The sequence below is a fragment of the Periplaneta americana genome, chromosome 10 (assembly GCF_040183065.1).
Source record: "Periplaneta americana isolate PAMFEO1 chromosome 10, P.americana_PAMFEO1_priV1, whole genome shotgun sequence".
Taxonomy (NCBI): Eukaryota; Metazoa; Arthropoda; class Insecta; order Blattodea; family Blattidae; genus Periplaneta; species Periplaneta americana.
The window spans coordinates 125,833,402-125,859,309 of NC_091126.1; the positions used below are offsets into that span (position 1 = coordinate 125,833,402).

Genomic DNA, 25,908 nt, shown 5'->3' on the forward strand with positions numbered 1-25,908 from the left:
ATTACTCTTACAAAGAAACAAATATTCCCTCTAAGTGGTCATTATACCTTTGTATTCTGTTGTTGCATCTCTTCTCTTTGGGCGTAATAGTTTACAAATGTTTTAATGACATTTTTGCACTATGGTTTTCACTTCTCTCGGATTTTATTTTCATAGTAGGCCTATATTAGCATTTTCCTCTATAAGCGACACATTCACAGTTTAATCAGGACTAATAGAAGAAATAGTGTAAGCAATGCTATGCTTTCCCATTGTCGGTGGTGAACCTGACAGCTAGTGGGGCTTCGATCGCTAGGATCCATCTGTTGTCTGAAGTCAGATACCTCGAAAATATATTTCTCGCGCGTTTAATGATGAAAGTCGCTAGGGGTTGTTAATATGCTTTGTTGTTGAGAGTTATGTAAATGTCTTCAATTTGTTTTGCTTTGAATTAACCAGTGACAAAAGAATATTGTGTGGTGGTTTACGAAATAATTACAAAAATTCCTTGCTGTTTTGTTCCGGGTTGTAAATCGGAATACAGTAGAAACAGTGTAACAAGACATTTCTTTTCATCTCCAAAGAAAAAGACGAGTTTGGAAAGTGGGCCAGAGCGATTCCGCGGAAAGTAGGCAGCTTTCGGTAATTAACCGATCAAACTGTTTTAATATAAAACGTCATAAGACAGCAATACCGCGAGTGCGTTGGAAATTACAACCAAGAATTGTACCTCACATTTTCCCTGATTTACCGAAATGATGAAATATATGAAAATAAACGTTGGGGAGTAGTAATATTCGATGAGGTCAAATTCAAAGAAGAAATTCAATTTAATAATTATTCCCTTAAAGTGGACGTATTTGTTGATTTCGGAGATCTCACGTCTGATGTCCAAAAGAAATAATTAGCAAATCATGCATTAGTATTTATGCAAGATTAGATTCAACTGATTGCTATTTAAGCTAGCAGAAACGCTACTCCAGATGGCATTCTCACTAAAATTCTTATACAAGTTATACTACAATTAGAAGCCGTTGGGACGAGAGTAGTCGGTTTCACTTGTGATGGCAGTGAAACAAATAGAAAGGCCTGGAAGTCTTAGAAATCAATGGAAAAAATTTCCAGCATAATACTATATTCCTAATCCGTTCGACGACAAAAAGAAAGATACGGGCATTCTCAGATTTTGTGCACATACTGAAATGCATAAGAAATAATTTCCATGATCAAATCGAACTCTCTTGCAAGGAGAAAAATATCAAGTTTAGTTTTTATAGGAGACTTTTTAAGGAAGACTAATCTGGATGTGCGAATGTGTAGGATTTGTCCCAAGTTTGACAACAGCTCATTTATATCTCTCTTCCTTTAAGAGAATGGATCCCACCAGATTCGCGTTCCAACTCTCTAGCAACAGTGTCGCCAAAGGCCTCAAATTTTATCGAGAATTAGGGTCATCGGATTTCGAAGGAAGTGAGGGCACTGAAGAATTTGCAAGGCATTTAAACTGTATTGCCGCCGCATTAAATTCACACATTTCTACTAAGGCTCTTTATAAAGGCTCTTCTGATCACTAATTCCTTACTGATTTTCTTCAGTGTCTCACAACTACAACCAAACCATTTGCGTCTGCTACAACAATGTTTAGTAGCAACTTTGCAGAGTACCTTAGAAATGAGCGAATGGCTCCGGAGCAAAGGATACAAATATATCCTAACAGGGAAACTCACCCAAGACCCCTTGGAACATCACTTCGAAATTTTGTCTTCACTCAGTTCAGATGACCATCTTTCGACGATAGATTTCCTCCATATGCATTTACTACGAAGCAGATCCTTCTTAACATTGCTGGAAACTCTGAAACGAAAAGTGATGATGAACTACTCACATTGTTAGTGAACCAAATGCCAACATTAGCGCGAAATGTGGAATTACTCAACAAGACAGTCAGGAAGTCCGTAGAAACCTGTATAAAAGAAAAAAATGTTATTCATGAAAAAATACATGGTCAATACTGGGAAAGTGCTGTGCCCGAGTTGGTGAATACCACTCCTGCTGCGTTGATTGATATGTTTAGTGTATTATGTGGCCGGTTATATAGTAAATCATTCCTCTAAGTTTATTGCGTGTACTCTCTTTGCCCTTCGACATAATATATATATTTTTTTACTCTGTTGCGTCATCATAGTGAAATGTCAATGAGCAGCACCAACATGCGTCTTAAAGATATCCGGCCAGCTCCATGCGAGATCGAATACAAGAACATGAAGTTCCTCATCACTGATCCGCCAACTGATCAGAACATCCACACCTACGTTCAGGAACTGAAAAAACACAAAGTGAGAGACGTAGCCAGAGTTTGTGAGCCTAGTTACAAAATTGAGGAACTGATGAATGAAGGAATCAATGTTACCGACCTAGAGTTCGATGATGGCACACCTCCTCCTGTACAGATCGTGGAAGAAAGGTTCGAGCTGCTGAAGAAGAGGTTCCGTGAGAATCCAGACTCATGCGTGGCTGTGCACTGTGTTGCTGGTTTGGGCCGAGCACCTGTGATGGTGGCACTTGCCCTTATTGAGCTGAGGATGAAGTATGAGGATGCAGTGGACTTCATTAGGCAGAAGAGACGTGGTGCCATCAATGCGAAGCAGCTGGCTTACCTCGAGAAATAACGTCCTGTCTGGTCTTAAACTGAAGAATGGTCACAAGAAAGCATGCTGTCTGCAATAAGCAGAGGCCACCAGCAAGACCAGCTCCTTTTGCTGTATCTATCACATTAGGTTCTATTATTCAACAGGTGGACGAAAGACGTTGCTTCAGTTTGTTCAGGCCATTGAGAATTAAATTTTAATTGCTTGAGTTGAGTAGCTACTGACCAAGTAGACCAGGTATGTTCAAAATTGTAAAAGCGCCTATTACACGGATGATACTGCACTGCATAACACACACAGTGTACGGGCTGGGCTCCGCAACTACATTGCAGCACCGCCCGTGGCATAGTTCTTACAGTCTTACAAATAGGGATAATAAACTGAATTTTAAAAAGGAAAGAATATAAGTACTGTAATATTCAGTTATTACATTATTTATTATGTTTAATATAGTTATGATATTATTATATCATAGAAAATGTTATTTTCATATTCCTCCATACATTGCGGTCTATTCAACATGTGCATTCCTTTCTGCAAGCAATCGGAAATCTATTTCCAACGAATTTCCTGCAATACGTAGCTGGCTCAAAATATACTCATCTGTTAATCGGGACTTATGTTTGGATTTAGCAACTTTCATTCTCTAAAATAATTGTTCGCAAACATAGGCTACGTCGAGGCAAAGATAGCTAACATAGTGGCAGCGAATAAGCTCATCTTGGGATATTTCGTTTTGTTCATTTTTTGAATAATTGTATGCTTGTCAAGTCATATTCTCTGCATTTAGTTCTGAATTCTATGTTACTTTGTAGATCAATTAACTCGCCCTGGAACTGCACTCTTACGGATTTTATTAAATTTACTATGAAAGGATTAAAAAAAAATTAATATCACTCTCCATACTTCTGAAATCACTAAATCTATGTTCTGTGAATTCACATTTGAGCTGTTCCAGTATACTACAGGGATATAATTAACTACTTATATTTTGTTCAGGCACCATGCATCTCTTTACAAGTTCACAATCCGTGAAGGGTTTTAGTGCCTTAGCTAATTCCCAACATACTACATAACTAGCTCCTAAACATAGACTCTGAATTGTACGATTCTCTTCAATGTTTGGCCTTTTATGAAGTGTTTTTAATTCTTGAAGCTGTAGTGCACGATGTATCCGTGAAAAATATTTTATCAAAACACGTATTTCTGCTAGAATAAAATCACAATAATAATAATAATAATAATAATAATAATAATAATAACGTTGGTATATGCCTACATATTACAGAAAACAGCTTCCCTGTCACTTCGGCATGTTCTGGGTGGCAGATATGTTGCTCAGTAGTCTTCTTGACAGTATCTTACAACATAGTAAGCACTTCACGTTTTCTCCGAATTAATCTTCTTCCCACACTGTATGGAATCATCATTTGCTTACAGAAGTTTTGACTGTGTCATTGTCCCGCACTGTTCGTACGTTTACTAAGTACTTGAACTGCCTTCCGCAGTCATCCGTCGAGCTTCGAACGAGGAACAGCACTCTCTACATTGGAAGGTTGTGATTACAGAACGTAATCGGGAGTCACAGAATGAGCATACCTGAAGTAGACAAACTACCCTTCTCAGAATATGATTGGCCACAGAATAAGAATTGATTAATTTTTAATTTGAGAACTCAATTTATCTTAGCTCCTGATTTTTTTTTATCTTCTATTGGAAATTTTAAATAAAATTGTAAGAGATATGCAGCATTACTTTTGTTTGGGGTTTGGAATGAAGTTTCAGAGAATGAATCAGGAGAGTTTTCACGATTTGACTGCAGTTATTTTCATATACTATAAAATGAGTGTTTTAATTGGATTTTATTAACAGGCGTGCAATCATGTTGTAGGGTAGAGATCTTATGTAAGAGAGGAATTGTGAAAATTAGGATATTTGAGGCACTCAGAAGCAAAGTAATATAAGTGAATTTTTTTTAAAAAGTGAGATAAGTATATATGCTAAATCTTTAACGTCACTTCTGTTCAGAGAAAAAGTAATATAAGTGCAGTTCCAGTCATTACTGCTCCATGTTGGTCTTACACTTGTATTACAATGCATACAGAGTTTTCACTGAGAGGCAAACTAATACGTGCGTTGTTTACATATTGTTGTTTCGTTTCTTCTGTGTATGACTAATTCATTTGCCATAATGGAGAGAGGCAATAGATTACATATTCGAAACATCTTCGTGGAAAGGCTGCACACATTGAGCTGGACCAACGATACAGTGATCCAATAAGGAGAACTTTTGCTAAGTGGAGCAACTTGCAATAGCTAATTCATCCTATTCATACACCACTCTTTCTTTGATGACTTGAAGCATTAGGATGGATCTATAATAAGGACTGCAGAACGTGGAAAAGTGCGTGGAAGAGGAAGTTGGAGGAATATTCGCTGTAGGAGCACTACAGATGCACTTCATAACAGAAACATAGATGTTTTAGCAGAGAGAGAGAAGTGACTTCATTAGATGAGGCTAGTGACGTAATGAACAGCGACTAAGGCTGAATTTCATTTAAAATTTGAAATTTTCTTAGCCCTCTTCTTTCGGAGTACCATAAACCACATCAACTGTTGCCCTAGAAATTGAATATAATATTCAACCAATCAGACACTATGTATTAAAAAGGATCTAAAAAATACATTTAAAATTTCAAGCCTCATCCAGATCTCAGATGTTCCTCAAACTGTCAGATAATATCCTATGTAATTTATAAAAAATAAACAAGGAAGAAATACCAATCTATAACACAGACACACTCATTGCTAAAACTCCAGTTGTAAATGAAATTCCTCCATGAAAATGGATAATTCCAGAACATGGCCTACAAATTCCACGAAATCATTTCAAAAATGACCCTCCATACCTTCTTAAGTTAGATGCCATGGAACTACTCTGCAGCACATATAAGGATTACCTTCAAATTTATACAGATGAATCTCTAAACCCTGATGATGGAACATCAGGAGCAGGGTATTATATTCCAAAATATCAAGAAAATTACTTCATACCATGTTCAGCCTCCTCCAGTCTTGACACTGAATTGCTAGCTATTGATGCTGCTCTTTAGTGTGTTACTCAAATTTCTGAAAGATCTATTTGAATACTTGCCGACTCCAAGGGGGCTATATTTAATATAATCAAATATGCACCACACCTATATGCACATAGAATTATTCCAATTCAGAAACAAATAAGTGAACTAAAAAAACTCCAAAAGAAAATGAAATTTAAATGGATACCTAGTCATTGTGGTCTACCTGGAAACGAGAAAGTCGATAACGTTGCGAAACAGGCAACATATTTGCAACTAAGACCTCTTCAAGTGATATATCTATCCAATGCCTTTACTTCAGTAAAGTTTCATTTCATGAACATATGGATCAACAATTGGCTCTCTTCTGACAAAGGAAAAAATTTACAGTCCGTTAAAAAGAAACCGAATGACCTGGAAATGTACAAAAACTTGCTCAGACATGTTCAAACATTTTTAACAAGAGCCAGAACAGATCACATTGTCACTCAATTGTACCTACACCGATTTCACCTTTCTGATAATCCTACTTGTCTGTGGTGTAATAATCATGATGAAGATCTAGAACACATTCTTCTATACTGTCCATCCATAAATCACAAAAGAAGTAAATTAAAATCATCAGTACCAGTTGGAGAAGATACATCTCTGTAGTATATATTGACTACACCCCAACTCTGGCTACTAGAAACAGGCGTCTGTAATGAATACCGATCAAAATACCCCTAATTTACTATGAAAAAGAAGAACTGAAAATACTACAGTGGACTATAGTTGACTTTATGTTGTCAGCAAGCAGCTGGATACATTAAGAAGATTGATTGATTGATTGATTGATTGATTGATTGATTGATTGATTGATTGATTGATTGATTGATTGATTGATTGATTGATTGATTGATTGATTGATTGATTGATTCTTTCGGTTATACAGACACATTTTTTGTTATAATATGATAATAAGAAAGCTCAAGTGCTGTTAAGACAGAAATGTTTCAATGTTGTAAGCAATGTCCTTATTCTTGTTTTAAATAATATAAGAATACTGAAAACCCTTGCACTTACATTACTTTTCCACAAAAATATTTTCGTGACAAAATAATACAAGTGACTTTAGGACCCTATTTTACCTAAACTATTTTAGAATAGATCATTTCTACTTAGAAGTTAAAAAATATAGGTCCCAACATATACAACTGTAAATTTATAGCAACATAGTCCTGTAACAGATGTTTTAATTTCCGTTTCAACTTCAAAGTCAGTTATCTCAAAACTTACTAAATGTCACTTGTATCACTTTGCAACTGAGTGCCTCATTTGTCAGATGATTTCAAGCTACTTGTAAATATTTTCTTGATCGAAGCTCTGCGAAAACGTATCAGGTTTTGTACAGTAATGAAACACTGTGTTCACAGATAATAAAAAAGTAAATAATATATATATATATGGAGTCCTAAAAATAAATAGAATAAAATTAGCATAAATTTTTAAGTAGTGCTGCATCTATATATTCTTTTCTGAAGTTTATATGCAGCTCAAAGCAAAACAAGGAAAAAACGTTAAAGAGTAATTGAGATAATCAAAATTATAATTTTCTATTTAAATTGACAGTAAATTAGACGACAAAATATGTTCAGAAAGACTTAAAAAATGCTTAACGCAGGGCAGTTTCGGCAGCTTTGAGCTGGGAGTTAAAGTGCTGGAACACACAAGTCTTGTATCTCGGAAAACACTTCAATAGGGGTATTTAGATTTACTAATATTTTATTTTAGTCTTGAATTTTATCAAAATGTATAAGAAAACAAATGCATTTTTGAATTATCAGAAGTAAGAACAAGGCTTTTATTATGTTATGCTCAAAATTTTGTTTGCGTTTTGTAGAATAATGCTGGATTTTTGCAAGTCCTGTTGGTTGACATAAAAAGTTGCAAGACATGTTGAGATTAGTATAACAAGAATAAACTAAATCGAGTAAAGCTGCAGTTGATTTTGTTGACGTTCGAGAATGTCTTCGTTGTATCCAAATAACCTGTTCAAAAATTATTTTGCTATTTAGAAATTAAATCGATTCCTGTGTATCGTGTGTGAAAGTTAATTCAGAGAGTGTGTAACTGTGTGAATGTAAATTGAGTGAGACGGGCCGCATGCATGCCCTTCGACAGGAATGTAATAGGTCTAAACATTGTGCAGCTCTCACCCAAATCAAAGACTATCGATCAGGTAGGAACGTCAGTTTTTTAAACCATCCCTCCCAAGCTGTATATGACGTACTTATTCAAACAGAATTGAAAATTAAAGAAAAGATTAGTTCAGAAAGTGCAATGTGGGATGAGATCTATCTTGACGCTCTTTCGATCCAGTCTTCGGGAGCAGGTTGTTGCTGAGAACACATCATCGATATTATTCCGAAATTAGTCTACCACTATTTAAAGTGCCGATTCTTCTTTAGGACAAAGTAAATCCGAAGATTTTTACAAGCTCGTAAATCCGTCAAGTCATCTCGCAAACTCTCAAAGGTAGCAGGCAACTAATCATGGTGAGTAATTTAATTCATTTATGGGCACATAAAATATCATTCAATTTTTTATTTACTAGCATTTCGTAGGTTTTTCTGTCCCTGAATTGGCAACTTGTTACAAAAAGATGATTTAAATACTGAACGTATAATTGCTTTCAGATCCCAATATATTTTCTGTTACGAACGTTCATAATAGTAATACCTGATAGAAGGCTATTAATTATGAATAAGAGACTATAAAGGTATTTCTTAAGTTACGAATAGCCGGGTTAAATGGAAGAAATTTGCTTTTAAAAAGGACTACATTCAGCGTAACAATTACTGTGAATTCCTTCCGAGTCCGTGCTTAGCAGTAACATCGCCGCGTTGCGGCGGATCCGTGTAAACTCACAGAGTGCGTACACTATTTATTCTATTCGTCCTGGTTTAACTATTGAACATGATATGTATTCGGTTATGCCATTTCCTTACTTTTGTAAGTAATAGATTACACATGTTTCGTAGAATCGAAAACACGATGTTGTGCAATTCCGTGTCGCTATATTCCACTATATTTTCACGCGGAGTTCCATTACGTTCATTATTGAACGCACATATACCATATAATATGTAGCTTGTATTTGTACACTAACTGCCACTATTCCATTCCAGTTTCCTTTTAATGTATTATGGTTTTAAAAGTGATAAAAATTGAAACAACTTAGTAATAAATCCATTCTTCCTCATTTCCCCTTTACTCTCTTCGACATGCCGATGCTTCCTCTGCCCCGCAGCACAAAAATATCCCAGTAGGACAAGCAGCGTCTCTCAATTATCCGAACTGCAGCCTACAATCTTTGCACGCATTACATGACGTAGTATATCGCAAATTATAATTTAGAACGGTTGTACGGTGATATTATAGCTTATACTTGCCACGCATATTTTAGAATGAATATCATTGAGACTGCAATGTTCGTCTGTGGACTTCTGCATTCTTTAAAATTAAGTCGTATTCCATTAAATAGGCTTTTGTTTACGTCCATTGTAGCTTGTTATTCCAGTCAATCTTACATTAAAACGCAAATAATTAGCTTTTAATTTTCCTTTGAACCTGTATAGTCTGTTGTGGCATTTCTATTTCTTTGGACGTAATAGATATTAATTAAATGCGACATTGAATCAATTACAAGATATTATGCACTTCTAGCGGTGCTATATTCCATCTCATATTATTAGTATACCCACACTAATGTTCAATATTTCCATTACAGACAACAAACACACAACTCAGATGGTAGCATTTATGACTACATTGCCTCTCGCTATCCCTTTATATTTTCCGTTAAGTGTATCATGGTCTGAAAGACTACTTATACTTATACTGGTAACTGCCCTGTACAGAAGCACCTGTTTTTCTTCTTGTTCTGTGTGTCATTCTCTTCGGTATGGCGATGCTTTTCTTTCGTTATTTTGCTACGCAGCAGTACCAAGACCCCAATATCAGCGCGCCACTGCCGTCCCTCGATTATACGAAGTGTAGCCTACCATCTATCACACATTAGAAGACCTAATAGAATACAAAAGCTGAATATGAGAGGTTACTTGTGCATGTAGGTTATTCTTGTCACAAGCATTTGAGTGAATTATTGAGAATGACTATATTTCCGTCAGGGTCGTCCGTGTAATTCTACAGTTTTTACAAGCCTAGCATATTTTACTAATTGGCCGCTTGTATAATGTTCATTCTATCTGAGTATTCCATTCAACTTTACTTTTAAAATGCAGAAACACTGAATGTATTTGGTTATGCAAACTTTCATACTGTTATGTCATTCCTTTCTCTTTGGGCGCGATAGATTGGAAATATTTCATTGAAATTTTTGCACGATGGCTGACACTTTTCGCGGCATTTCTTTCCACCGTGTAAAAGACATTCTCTCCGTGTGACTCAATCCATTATAAGACACACATTCACCATTTAACCATTCAACGTAAGCCTATGTGTTCTATTGAGCAATTTCTTCCTGGGCGTAATAGATTATTAGCCTACAAATGTTGCATTGATTCGATTACACGATGCTGTGCACCTCTCACTGCATTTATTTTTATTCCAACGTATTTTTCTTCCCAGCTGTAGTTCCAAACCTTCCTTCATATACCATATATACACCATTTAAATTGTGGCTCGTATCTGTTCATTGTTTCTCGCATCCCTTTCATTTTCTTTAAATATACACTAATTATCTGTGTGTGTTTTGTTATAATCCACTGCATCGATGTACTATATTTCAAAAGCAGCCAATTTTCACAAGGTAAAACAAATATAAGTTTCCTTCTTTTGGAATGATTTGTCAGTATTACTAGAGAATGTCAGACTGTTTGTACACTGGCGTTCAAATATACCCGATCCCTAATAATCGACATTATTATAAAATACAAAATTAATTATTGTAAAAACATTAGATTTAGCGGCAAACCGTTGACACTGTAAATTATGAGAATAATGTATTCTTAATTTTCATCAATATTTTCCAAAGATATTTTACCTGTACCAATAAAAGTCTTACATAGGACTAGCGGAACTATTTCCAAGTTTGTTTATTTGTTACACCTTTGGTTCTGACTTATCCCGTGGTTAGAATGTTCGCTTACACGATCGGAAAATACTAGCTAATGTATCTTTGAACGCCAGTGTACACCATTATTCAGTTTGTATCCGTGTTCAAGTATACCTGAGCCCCTCTAATCGATAATGATGAATAATATGCTGATGTAAATGTGGCTATTTCAGTTATTACTTCTATGAATAGATGACGGAGATAATAGTCAGTGTTGCTAATCGAACATAAATATACCTCCATTATACAATTGATCACATTTTGTTGACTGTAAAACAACATTCGATTAAGGGGAAAAACGGCAAATATTGTCAAGTGTCAGAATAATTTTTATTAAACAAGCTTATCATTTTCCCCGACACTTTCTTAACCGCCCTAATAAAGGTGCCACTTATCAAGAGCTAGTGGAACTATAAAAATTTGTCAATTTCTTAAATATTTTTGGTTCTGATTATTCCGTGGCTCGAAGGTTCGCTTACACCATCGTAAAATGGTAGGTCAGATACGTGACTCTATTAGTCGATAGTGATTGTTGTAAGTATGCTTCATAATTATTACTTCTATGAATAGATGGTGAATGTACTAGTCAGTGTTGTTAATCATACATGCAATATTTCATCGCTCTCTGCAGATTGTAAAACAAAACTGGCTTTAGCTGCAATCCGCCGGCATTGCAATTATGGGAAGAATTTATGTTCAATCTACATCATCATTTTCCCCTATAATTTTTTTCGCCCCAATAATATTGTCACGTAATGAGAACTTGCGGTACTATTGCAAAGTTTGTCTACTTTTATATGTTTGTTTCTGACTTATCCCGTGGTTAAATGTTCGTTTACACGAACACAAAATCGTAGGTCAGATGTCTTTGAACGACAGTGTACACTCGGGTTCAATGACAGCTGCGAAGTCGCTATGAACATTTGGCCGCCACAAGCTAGTTATCCCTGTTGTAACTTATCTGATACATCTGGCTGGTAACTCTTTAAGTCAAAACTTTCGATATGCAATCTTTCGCATTCCCTATGCGTGCTGAACATCGGGTTCATGCCAGCTTTTGTCCTTTTGTGCACGCGAGCTTTCTGCGTTCGGTGAGCTTGTCTTGGGACACTCGTAATTCTTTGACGGAGTACCGCCCCAATCAGTCTCCCTGTCCGCGAATTGGATCATGCTGTGCAAGTTCGGGGTAGGCTGTGTCCTTGGCCATCCATTTTCTGGGCTAGTTGCTTCTGCAGGTGAGTTGTCCACACTTTTTAGCAGCTTCCGATTTCCATGCCCACCGTTCTGTTGTCCTGAGCAACCAATGCCTTTCATGGTTTCCCATAATCTCCTGCTTAGGCTCTTAACCAAGAGTTTTGTTCGTCCCACATAGTCGGTTCTGCTTACCAAAAATAGCCCACTTGGCACTCTGATCCAGATCTCCCGGCTTCACTCAAGCAGCCGAAGATCTCACCCAATTAAAGTTTGAGAATAAGCTGAGGTAATTTCGACCGAAAGGCATCTAATCACTCACTATACCGGTTGAGACTCGTCCCGGTCGAATTGGACGCCACCTATCCTGAGGTATACTTCGGCGGGAACCAGCTACTAGATTGTTTGATTAGACTTTCACTCCTATACCCAGCTCTTACTATCGATTTGCACTTCATAATCACTGCGACCCCCCCATCAGGGTTTCCTCTGACTTCGTTTTGACCAGGCATAGATCACCGTCTTTCGGTTCCCAAAGTTTACGCTCCGGGTGCAACTGCGATCGAAGACCGAGACGCCCCTGGATTGGAGATGTCGGTTGGCCCGACGCCGTCCTCCACGGGCGACCGCTGTGTAGTCTCTTGTGCCATGTCATTCTCTTTGGAAATAATAGATTGAAAAATTTACATTTACAATTTATACGTTGGTATGGACTTTGTGCTACACTACATTCCACCCCATACAAGTATTCGCAAGGAGCGTTCAAATATTTCCATTATTACCAACATCTGTAACATTAAATTGAGTTTTTGTGTTGCATTACCTCTCGCTATTCAATTCTATTTTCCTTTAAGAGTATATTAAATATTGCATTTTTTATTTTCTCATGCGACGTTTAAATACTTCCTTAGAAGAAAAAAAATTGTAAAAGTTTAAATATATTATAGCCTCATGTGGAAAATTTCTCACTATATCCAAATTTGTCAGATATGTATTTAGTTCTGAACACTTCAGAACTTAATGTACCTATACACAGGACGTAAGTCAGTGAAACAATGATATTATGATTATTGTATTATCGGCGACACACATTTGACAAACAATGGCGATTCAACAGTTCTAAGAACTAATTCCTATATAAAATTAGATGTGATAGAATGCTATTGAAATATCAAGCGTCCATCTTCCATGCCCTACACCATTTGAGTGGAGTGCCTTAACTGCAAACTCGGCCGAGGCTGGAGTCTCGAATTTGACAAACACGTAAGCTTTACATTCATTTAATATGTTCTTGTCTAGCATTGCTTTTGTGGATGTTATGTTGCCATACATTGAACACATCTGGACCAAGTCCTGTGTGTGGTGTTCTGGTTCAGACAGCGTACATGCAAACTTGTTTTGAACGAGTATCTTTTTTCTAAAGTAATTCCATTCTCTGGATGCAGCAGATTAAAAGTGCTGCAACTAAATGGCTACTCGTGTGCATTCTCTCACGACATTCTATACTGTCGTTTTTCATATTAAGCAAAGGTGGATTTTAAAATTCTAGACGCCAGTGACTTTTTAGTCACAGCATTCCAATCTACATTGTATTAAAGAGAACAACAAATAATACAGTTCAGTTAATACTCGCTTATTAGAATATCCTCGCGACATTCCATCAGTCTCCCTTCTATTTCAAATATATTTTTTCCCAATGCAACGGCTGCTCGTATGTTAGAATATTCTTCCTAATGTAACGTGATTTCCTATTGTATAATATACATATTAGATTTAAAGTATTGCAATTAAGTGTGCATTACTTCGAATATTCCATTCTCTATATAATTTAAACTACAAATATTGCATTTGTTTGGTTTTCCACCAGTCTGTATTCAATTACCTCATTGTATTATTTCTTGATACAATCTCTCTTCTGACTTGAAAACTTTGACAACAATAAAAGTAATTTCTCACATCAGTCATGCAGCCGATGTTCAATTTTTATTCATTCACGTCCTATTGCGTCACCTTTAAAATCCAAAGATGTTTGGTTAACGATCCAATAACTAGTAGCATGTTAAATTTCTCTTCTGCAACCCGACAATCCGCTAACTTTAAAGGTCCACTAACTGGTGGAGGAATACATTATTTATAGCTTTGTTTTATTGCAACTCAGCATGAGGTTAATGCCTCGAGGCGTTCCTCTTCTTCGATTTAAATTAATAAATTCATTGTTTATTTTACTGTAGGAACATTTTTCCCTCTCACGACTTTACAATTTATTTTCCATACATTTGTAGGAAGTCCATTTTACACATACGGCATTCCATCCTCCTTTTATTTTCTTATATATGTGTCACTTTTCTGGCGTTTTACCAGTGTGGAATCGAATATGACCTATTCTGTTCGGATAAAAAATAATGCACATATTTCCTTTACATAGATACGATCTGGATTGCATTTCTCACGGCATGGCAGTTCCTCTTCTATTTAATGCGAAATATACAAATTGTAACGTCGAGTATTCTGTAATAATTCTCTCACGACATTCCAGTTTCCTTTTGTTGTCTTGCAACTCGCATTTCAGGCAGGGGCGTATTTTGCGGACTACCGGGGCTACTGGCGGTAGCCCAAGGAAATTACAAAAGAAAAAGTTTATAATATAACATAATGTAATAATTTTGTATTTATCAGTTTTACCATAGTAATTAAAATTAATGTAATTATTAGATTTATATGCGCTCTCTGCTCTCGAAAAGAAACAAGTTGTCAAGGCGGCATCGCTGAAGAAACCGCTTGCTACGTGAGGTAGCCTGTGACCGTTCCGCGCAAGCTGTCCTGTCGCACAACTGCCCGTCCCCCCCGCTCCCTTCTGTTTCCATCGTGCAGTGTAGGCGGGCGAGTTGCCGCTCTCGTGATCGGTTTCTTCGCAGGCGCGAAGCAGCAATACGCTTAGTACGCTAGCAATTGAATGTGATTGTGTTCTTGCAGTGCATTATTTTAATTCTGTGATTTGTTCGAGTGTCTAAGAGTTATATTAATTGTGAATTATTAAGTTTCTAATTTCCCAATTAAGTGATATTGTGAAAAAATATGGCAGAACAAGTTTCTGGAGAGGTTTGTGTTGAAAATGACTGTGTAATAGAAAGTTTATGAAAAGTGCCTTTTAACCGTCGTACATAACAACGAGAAAGTTGAAATTGTGAAAATGGAAAGACCAACTCCTGAGTTAAATTTGTCCATGAACGTAAAAGAAAAACAGCGAGAGTACACACGCCATTTCACTTCAACATCATATGGTAAGTGGAATTCGTTGTGTGGTACTTCTAAACTGTCTAAACTATTTTGCTGGCCATGTTTGTTATTTAGCCGCGAAACTAATGTGTGGTCAAAAGAGGGGTTTTCTAATATGAACTCCCTTCGAACGGCAGTCCTAGAATACGACAAATCAGAAGCTCATATTTGTAGTAGCATGAACTTTGCAAACTTTGGGAAGACAAGAATTGATTTACAGCTAGATAAGCAAAAAGCTCTACACATCAACCAACACAATGCTCTTGTGAAAAAAAAAATCGGGAGATTTTACTGCATCTTATTAACGCAGTCTGCTTTCTAGGAAAACAAGAATTGGCTTTTCGTGGTCATAACGAGAGTGTGGAATCAGACAATATAGGAAATTATATTGAATATTTAAGTTCCTTAAGTGAATTTGACCATTTACTGGCCAATCATCTTGAGACTTCAACAGTATTTCGTGGTACTTCTCTCGCAATTAAGAATGACTTAATATTTGTTATAAGTGGGGTTATGATAAAGAACATAAAACCTTTTGTGGCCATTGTTGTTGATGAAACAAGTTACTGCTCTAATCAGAGTCAATTGTCCACTGTTTTAAGATACGTCGACAGTACTGCCAATGTTCAAGAACGGTTTATAGGATTCACAAATGTCAGTTCGGACAAAACTGCTGCTGCTTTGTTTGAGCATGTGGAAGGTGTTATAGCAGAATACAATGTCGGCAATAAGTTAATTGCACAGATATACGATGGTGCTTCAGTTATGGCGGGAAATATTAATGGCTTAAAAACAAAAGTTCAAGAAAAGTATCCTCAAGCACAATTTGTCCATTGTTACAGCCATGTTCTCAATTTAGTTTTGCAACAAACTACTTCATCCATTCCAGAATGCCGCATTTTTTTCAAAACACTGTCGGGTTTAGCTGCATTTTTCTCATCACCTCCTAAAAGATCAGAAAACTCAAGGAAATTATGAACAAGAAACTCCCAAAAGTAGCACCAACTAGATTGAATTTTACATCTCGGCTTGTAAATACAGTAAAGGAATACAGAGAAAAACGGACTGCTTTCTTTAAAAATATCATTTGTAATGACTCTGAAGAAAACTGGGATGATGCTGTAAATGTGCAGGCTAAAGGATATTTGAATTTTTTCACACAGTTTCAGAATATATTTCTTCTTGAAGTCTATGCTAGAGTGTTCGCACATACAGATGTGCTCTACAATATTCTTCAGGCAAAAAGTCTAGACATAGCATACTACTTGCAAGAGGTATCAAAGTTAAAAAAAATACTATATCCGAGTTCAGACGTAGTGGGTTTCCGTCCATATGGAGTAATATGGAAAATGAAAATTCTTCAGCCAATACAATGGAACCACCATTAAAGCGAAGAAAAGGAGATGATGAATTGAAATACAGGCAGCTGTACTACAGCATACTAGATCGTATGCACATGGAAATTACTGACAGATTTTCTGATTATGGAAAGCTTCAGTTCACACATCTTCTAGATTCTCAAAAATTTTCTGCTTATAGAGAAAACTTCCCGAATGAGGCACTAAACAAATTATTTCAGTCCTATAACAGTCACTTTGATTAAGTACGTTTGAAAAATGAATTAAGTATAATATATTCAGCAGAAGGCTTTGATTTTTCGAACAAACCTATCCATGAAATATTATCCGCCATATATGAAAACCAGCTGAACCAAGTTATTCCTAAAGTCCTTAAATTGGCAACATTAATTGTGACAATTATAGCTACGTCAGCATCGGTAGAAAGAACATTTTCTGCGTTGAAGAGAATAAAATCCTACTGTAGATCAACTCATACACAAGAACGTTTATCCGGCTTGGCACTAATATCCATTGAAAAGTCATTTCTACATAAACTTTGCAAGTGGCCCAACTGTAATTTCAAGGACGAAGTCATCAACGTATTTTCGTCCCAATCAAGACGTCTGGAATTCACATAAATATGTAAGGAATTTTGTTATAGGGATTTTAAAATGTATTTTGTGTAATAATAGGGTCAGTGGTAGTCCAAACCCTTTAACCAGTATACGCCACTGATTTAAGGGCTTTTTAGCCTCTACGTATCCTAGTGTGACTCCATTTCTTTGGGATGTAATATAATGCACATGTTGCCTTTGAACTGTACTCGGTAGATAGCATACCCTACGGCATGGCAGTTCGTCTTGCACTTAATTAAAAACACACAAGAACTTATAACGGCGATTCACGTCTAATAATTCCGTCCATTACATTCAGTCTTCTTTTTTTACCTTAAAACTATTGCTTTTAAATGACTTTGGCCAGTATGAATCCGAGTATTAAATTCCATTCTCTTTGATGGATTGTAGTGAACATTATCCTTTCAAATAAATACTTATACGCTAGATTGCATTTATCGCGGCATGGTATCTCCTCATCCATGAAAATTCATTTGATTGAGATCTAAAACAGTGCATATATTACGTGAAACAGATAAGCGATATATTTCATTTCTAGCGTCATATCACTCCCTCGCCCATTTGATGTGAGAAAACAGATTTAAAACGTCGATTCTCCTATAACAATTTTTTACGACCTTGCTTTTCAATTTATCATACATAGACTATGACGCATTCAATTCTTTTCGCCAGAGTGTATACTAGCATGTGCATAAATTCTCTTTTTTACATACAATAAAGTTTTCTATGACTGCAAACCAAGTATTCTTCAATCTTTCCTATTTTCTGCCTTCCTCTTAGTCTCCGCATATGATCCATATATTTTAACGTCGTCTGTCATCAGATATCTTCTTCTGCCCCGAACTATTCTCTCATTCACCATTCCTTCCAGTACATCTTTCAGTAAGCAGTGTCTTCTCAGCCCGTGACCCAACCAATTCCTTTTTCTCTTTTTTATCAGTTTCAGCATCATTCTTTCTTCACCCACTCTTTCCAATGCAACTTCATTTCTTATTCTGTTTGTCCACTTCACACGCTCCATTCTTCTCCATATCCACATTTCAAATGCTTCTATTGGTTTATTTTCACTTCGTCGTAATGTCCATGTTTCTGTCCCATACAATGCCACATTCCACACAAAGCATTTCTCTTCCTTAGTTCTTTTTCCAGAGGTCCACAGAAGGTGCTCCTTTTCCTATTAAAAGCCTCCTTTGCCATTGTTATCCTCCTTTTGACTTCCTGGTAGCAGCTCATGTTGCTAATTATAGTACATCCCAAGTATTTGAAGCTGTTCACTTGCTCTACTGCCTCATTTAGAATTCGCAAGTTTACCTTCTTTATGTTTCTTACGACAACCATGGTCTTGATTTTGTTTGCATTTACCTTCATCCCTGACTACATGTAATAAAGAAATATTATCAGTTAGGATACAATACTACAATATAGACATAAGTTAATAAAATATACAAATATAAATAGCCTATAACTAGAAAAAAAGAAGAGATACAGCATCATTATAAACCAAATGTACCTCTATATCAGCTCGGTGTTGTGTTGGATTCATGACTGTAGGTAGCTATTTCTGTGTGCTTTTTTTGACGTGCCAGATCCAGGCAATCCATCCCTCACAATTCGTCGCCGTGGCCCAGGGCTATGATAGAATACGAACTGCACGACTAGAGCGTTGGTATTTTGGTGCCAATTATTCATTTTCTACATCTAATAAAGAAATAATTTCAGGTAGGATAAAATAAAAATAGATTGAATTGTGATAGTAGAGTATAAATATATCAAATAATGAAGAAAGAGAGGAGATATAATCACATTTCAGACAATATGTAGCACTGAATCAAATCGGCTGTTGTGGTGGACTCAGGACTGTAGCATGGCCGCCATTATCTGTGCTCGTTAAAACGTGCCAGTTCCAGGATTATCTGTCCCTCACAATATTCCTCTCCTTCGGCTCACAAGGAGCCATTGTGAGATCGATGTAACAGATCGAACAGGGAATTTTTGAAATGAAATTACATTGAAAATAAAAATACCTGCGTTTCAGCTTTCTCTCCCATAGGCCCCCGTTTGGCCTGAAAAGATTATTGAAGGCTTATTATTTTGACGGTGGATGTAGGTCCTTCTTTCATTGAACCTCGGTAAGACGGCAACAAGCGTCGAACCCCAGCTTTGAAGTTGCATAAATACAGTCAGCGCTTCCCTCCGAAGGCTTTCACGCTACGCGCCTCTAATCCACTCATACCATTTCCTGCGCATGAGCTTTGTAGAGCGAGAATACTTTTGAAGTTATTACACAGAAAGCTGTTACAATTACAAACAACCAAAATATACACTTCATTTTCCGGCAAGATTTCAACTTGTTTTCGTTATTGAATCGTTATACTACACTTCGCGACATGTAAGACTGTCTTAACAATATAGCAATAAATACAGAGTGAACAAAAAGTCTCGATCCATTTCTGTGAAAAAAAATGTTTTACATTGAAACCAATACAGTGAATGTAGACCATAGGATACAGTAACACACAGTTCATCAAAGTTTATCTCACACGTCCACCCTGAACTTCCACAAATAACTCCCAGCGATGCACGACTTCGTGAAACACACTCACTAGCATTGGAGATGTGATCTTAAGCACCCCCTGCCTGATACGCCCCTTTAAATGGTCAATGGAGTTGATTTTAACTTTGTACACGCCTGATTTGTTGTACCCCTATGCGAAAAAGACAAGAGGTGCGAGGTCAGGGAAACGTGGAGTCCAGATGTGGTGTGAAGCCCTACCAATCCACCTACGTGGAAATTTGTCTTGTAGGTAGTCACGAACAACCCGAGCTAAATGAGAGGTGCTTCATCCTGTTGGAAAACCACCGTTTCCAAGATGCCATCCTGCTGCAATTGTGGTTGAAGGAACATCTGCTGCATATCCTGATACGAAATGTCTGTGACTGTGGGTTCTGCGAAGAAGGATGGTTCATAAATCTTAGACTTTGTAATCCCCAACTACACATTGACTTTTGGGGTGTTTCGTTCGCACTCGAGGATCTCATTAGGCTGTTCTTCTGCTCATGCTCTGCAGTTGTGTCGGTTGGCAATGCCACATGTGTGGTAGGTGGCTTCGTCGCTAAAAAGCACATCTTGTAGCAAATTATCCTTTTCGCCTGCCTGCAACAGGTCGCCACACATTGCTTCGCGACCAGCGTAGTTCTCCCTTTCCAGCTTATTTCGGATTTGGAGGTGGTATGACCGTTTTTTCAAGCTGTAGTGGAGAATTTTGCACACTGTCGATAGTGCTACACCCAACTCCCGACTTAACCTCCTGGTTGATGTTTTTGGACTTCTGGTAATTGCATCATCTACCTGTTACACAGTTTGAGCGGAACACTGGGCCTACCGAAACGTTTCTCATCCTGCGCAGTTTCCGTGGTCTTAAATTTTTGAACCAATAGTCTAATATTAGCCCTAGTGGGAGCGTTTATGAAATTTTCTTACAAAGTCCGCCTGAACCTGCCTCTAAGTTAATCCCCTCACACGCGCAGAAACCACAGTTATTCTTTCTTTAATAGATAGCATCTTTCAGATTACCTATAAAAGAAGCATATAATCAGTCGATTTCACAGAAAAGGATTGAGACTTTATGTTCACCCTGTACTGTTCTTGAAGCGTAAAAAATGTATATTAATTAATATTATGTATATTAATTAATGTGTTGGAATTCTACTCCATGATGTTACACAATGTGAATAAGTTCATTAATATGAGGCATAAAAGAAGCACAAAATATAATACACTAGAAAATAGTCATTAACTTGTACTTATTGTTAACAACTGCCCGAAGTACTCGCTGCTGAACTATTGCAGGCTCTTGTGTGGAAATTATCATAGAAACATACAAAACACAAAAATTGTCTACACCAAGCACACTTTAGGAAGCTATAATTATTGCATTCGCACTTTTTCTTTTGAATGCCTGGAGGAAAACACAATTCACGCACATTCCTAAACACATAATTGCTTCCTGTATAAGTTTTGAGGCATACCATGCATTTGAACCATATGATTAAACACAGGGGCAAACATCTGATTATGAATTAGAAAACTGTAATGGCATTTTACCTCGATGTTATTTACCATTTTCGTTGCAACATGTAAATATAGTTCTGCAGACGAGAAATGAAATGTCTAACTTGCCTGTAAAAATAAACATCGAAAAACTGACACAATAGAGTACACTTTGGTGGGATAACTTTCACAGTGCAAGTTGGCATGTTATCATCATCCACAAACCGCTCATCACACACTGCTCCATTGGTTTGTCCTCCCCAGGAATCAATCAGAAGGAGACATTTGTTTGCCCATACATAAGGTTTGAGGACATTATCAAGATACTGTTCGCACAAACTAGAGAGTTTGCCAGATGTAGAGCACGTGACGGCCATATTTTTGAATTTTGCCTCAAGAGCACTAACAGTAACGTTAACTTTCTGACCGAAATTTCCCCCAGGTTCTTGAAGACACAGAAACACTTTAGGCAGTAAATTACCAGCTGCAGTAATGTAATACTGTGCCGTATATGAATCAGTAACTTTATGCACGTCTCCAACTGCAACTAGTACATTTTTTTCGCCTGTGTTCGTTAATGTTCTTTTTATGTCACTCCTATACGAGCAACCGGTCTGGTACATATTGATAATATAATATAATATAATATAATATAATATAATATAATATAATATAATATAATATAATATAATATAATATAATATAATATAATATAATATAATATAATATAATATAATATAATGTAATATAATATAATATAATATGATATAATATAATATAATATAATATAATATGATATAATATAATATAATATATTTTTTAATCAAAATTAGGAATCAAAGCGGTTGGCTGCTTCTGGAACCGATCCCCAGATTTACCTATGTATTTCTTCCATAAAGTATAATTCCTTGGAGGAAACCAGCTTTGTCACATTGCGTTGTCGGATATGGTGACGTTTTTTAAACGTAATGGCGCAACCACTAGCAGTAAACTCGAAATTAGATGACAAATGTTGATTTGCAGCAGCTAGTTCCCATTCTTGTAATGTCCAAGTTGTTATCTGTTCATTTCTTCCCCTCGCTTCCACAAATCTATCATACACCCAACTGCCTATCATGTTATTTTGTAGTATCGAATTCCTCCTGTTTGTATTTCCTGCTTAAAAGACTTTTATGCTTTAATGCTGCAGACCCCTGATGGTGCAATGTGGTCAGGCTCCAATTAGGATGTTCTTTGGCCATATTCCCCGCTTTCATTTTCACGTCAAAGGGGGACATGTTCATATTTTGGTTATTTACCCGGACTAGACTGGAAATCGGAGAGGTCGCTTGCCTCTGAAGAAGTGGAACTTTCACCAGATATGACGTACTATTCTTCTAATTCCCTCGTGGAAGGTTCTGCGAAGGAGTAAGCTTCAGTTTCGTGGAACAGTTTTTCAGTTCCATTACACCTGAAGTCGAGAGTTTCCATAAACATTTTAATAACTTCCTCCCCTATCAGATGTGAGCGAATAGTTATTTCCGCATTAGTAGGAGTTCCAATAATCCCCATGCTTAAGAGCCGATCTAAAAATAGAAAATAAAAATATTATAAGCAACGTTCATAATAATTGTTAATGGTATTTGAATATACTCGTACTAGAACGATAGGGGTTTCATTTATTTTTTCATTGAATGTAAATAAATAACAAATGAGTTGGTATTTTATATCAAGTGCCATGTACATATTTCACAATATTACAAAATATAATTAACGTACGTTTATCTTGAAAATATCGGACTGCTCCTGTTGCATATTTTCTTTCTTGATCAGACAGACTGGTTGTGAAGTTTGCGCTATCAGCTAACATCTTGTCCCAGTGTATAGATTATCCAGCAATTATATTGCTATTATAACATTTTCTTCTATATACTGTACATATTTTAAGACGAATACCAACACACAACCAGACCATACAAAATCCAAAAGGAGGCAGGAAGTGAAAGATAACCATATGCCTGCATACCTTACACTATAGAATATTCCACCTTAAGAAAGAAGTATTAGTTTTACGGGTCTTGGCTAGTACACTGTTGCCGCAAGATGCCTCCGTTAGTAGAACGAGTGAGGTATAGTATATCTATTTCACTCTCTTTCTAATACGTACAGCGTTCTAGCAAGTTTATCGCACAAGATAGGTACGCTGAGTCCGTTGAAATGATAAAAAAACTATTAATGCCATAATTATTGCAAAAACATATTGTGAATTTTATTAGTAACAACAATGTAATTTATTCGTCACAACAATAATTCCTTTCTACAATTCGCCTTAAACGCTCTCGTCAACAATTGGATTTTCACTTAACACAGTATTCGTTATAGCACTCCACCGACGACAATGACAATTTACTTGGACTAGTGCGAACAACAATGAACTGTTAATCTTAACTAATATTTACAAAGCACTATTTACAAATCAGAACTATCAGTTCTCAGTTCACAGTTCTTCTATCTCAGTCACTCGAGTTCACAGTATCTCGAACCACAGACCTTCAGAGATAGTTCACTGTACTCGAACTCAGGTCCCTCCAACTGCGGTCCACTGCACTCGAACTCAGGCCTTCGGATGCTGATACAGTTGCGGACGCACACTCGAGTCGAACTCCGGTACACAAGACTGGCTTGCTTGCTCTGGCTTTCTCACTGACTGGCTGACTAATCAACTGAAAACTGCTGTCGTTCCTTCGCGTCCTTAATTTATAACCACGCGTCTCTAGAGATGGCACTCCAGAAAAATCCAGAGCCCTCTCCTCTCTACCAGCACCAGATGCGCGCGCACTCTCTCTCCACTCTCTCGCCGCGTTGGCCCTTTCCCCTCTCCGCCGCGCGCCATCCCAAAGTGCTCCGCGCGATCTTCTCTCTTGCGGGACGCTGGTCGTGAGTTCGAATCTCACGTCGCTGTCACAATATATTATATATTACATATACATTTTAACTAGACTTCGGATATTTAGGCCATTAACCAACTTTTAGACACCTCAACTAGGCTCCATAATGATCGAAAGTAGGCATTAAATTACAGTTTTAGGGACCTAAAGCCTTACTGCTATCACAAATAATAATAATAATAATAACAATAATAATAATAATAATAATGAAACATTTTTCTCTTTAACCACCACACACCCGACAACAATGTAACTTTTATTCTCATTTTTTAATAATTCATCCTACAGCAATGGATATTCCACTCAACACAGCAACACGATAATTTTTATTGTACTCCACACGACGACAATGACGTGTATTATTGAGAAAAACAACAATGTACTCCTAATTCCAATTAATGTTCACAAAGCACTATATGCAGAAAAAAACTGTCAGGTCTCAGTTCACAGTTCGCTTGCCTTCGCTAGTTCTTCTAGCTCACTGTTCAAGTTCACTGCACATCGAACTCGGATCCTCCGGATACGTCCCCGCTCGCCTGGCCACTGCCGCAGTTACGGAATCACTCAAGTTCACTGCACATCGAACTCAAGTCCTCCGGACGCGTCGCGCTCGCCTGGATACTGCCACAGTTACGGACTCACTCAAGTTCACTGCACATCGAACTCAGGTCCACCTTGCTCACTGCTGTCCAAGACTTGTAGGATGACTGAATACTAACTTAATAGCGACAGACTTTTGTCGGCAACTCACGATGTTATTTATTTACCACGAACATCTAGAATGTTCTGCGTCGCGAAGCTTCTGGGCCTCCACAACAATCGGTCTCCAGATGCTTCCTTCCTTCCGCCCAGTCACAGTCGCTTTTTCTTCCCCCTCATTCCGCACCGCAGCTAGCGTCAGGGGTTCGTGTTTCCGTTTCCGCGCGCTACAATAACAATAATAATAATAATAATAATAATAATAATAATAATAATAATAATAATAATAATAATAATAATAGAAATAAAAATAATAATTCATTCATACTGTTCTGCCCAACGGCAAATATTTCACTGCAAATCCAGTATTCTCCAGTCTTTCCCATTTTCTGCTTTCCTCTTGTCTCCCCATATGATCCATATATCTCAATGTCGTCTATCATCTGATATCTTCTTCTGCCCCGAACTCTTCTCCCGTTTACCATTCCTTCCTGTGCATCCCTGAGAAGGAAGTTTCTTCTCAACCAGTGACCCAGCCAATTCCTTTTCCTCTTTCTGATCAATTTCAGCATCATTCTTTCTTCATCCACTTTTTCCAACATAGCTTCGTTTCCTACTCTGTCCATTTCACACGCTCCATCCTTCTCCATATCCACATTTCAAATGTTTCTATTCGCTTCTCTTCACTTCGTCATAATGTCCATGTTTCTGCCCCATACAATGCTACACTCCACACAAAGCACTTCACTAGTCTCTTCCTTAGTTCTTTCTCCAGAGGTCCTTTTTCTATTAAAAGCTTCCTTTGCCATTGCTATTCTCCTTTTGACTCCTTGATAGCAGCTCATGTTATTTCTTATAATAGACTACACCCCAAGTATTTGAATAATAATAATAATAGTAATAATAATAATAATAATAATAATAATATTATTATTATTATTATTATTATTATTATTATTATCTTGG

The 25,908-nt window shown here is 37.0% G+C and overlaps 1 protein-coding gene across 1 annotated transcript; it reads left to right on the plus strand.

The window, feature by feature from the left end:
* The first annotated feature begins 2,125 nt into the window (after window positions 1-2,125).
* On the plus strand, window positions 2,126-2,648 carry LOC138707339 (PRL-1 phosphatase-like). The gene has a single exon (XM_069836626.1). The coding sequence runs from the start codon at window positions 2,169-2,171 to the stop codon at window positions 2,646-2,648; it is 480 nt and encodes a 159-aa protein (XP_069692727.1). The 5' UTR covers window positions 2,126-2,168.
* Window positions 2,649-25,908: the final 23,260 nt, after the last annotated feature.

Bases quoted from the DNA above. Each gene is read 5' to 3' on its own strand.
- LOC138707339 (XM_069836626.1), top strand. From the start codon at position 2,169: ATGTCAATGAGCAGCACCAACATGCGTCTTAAAGATATCCGGCCAGCT.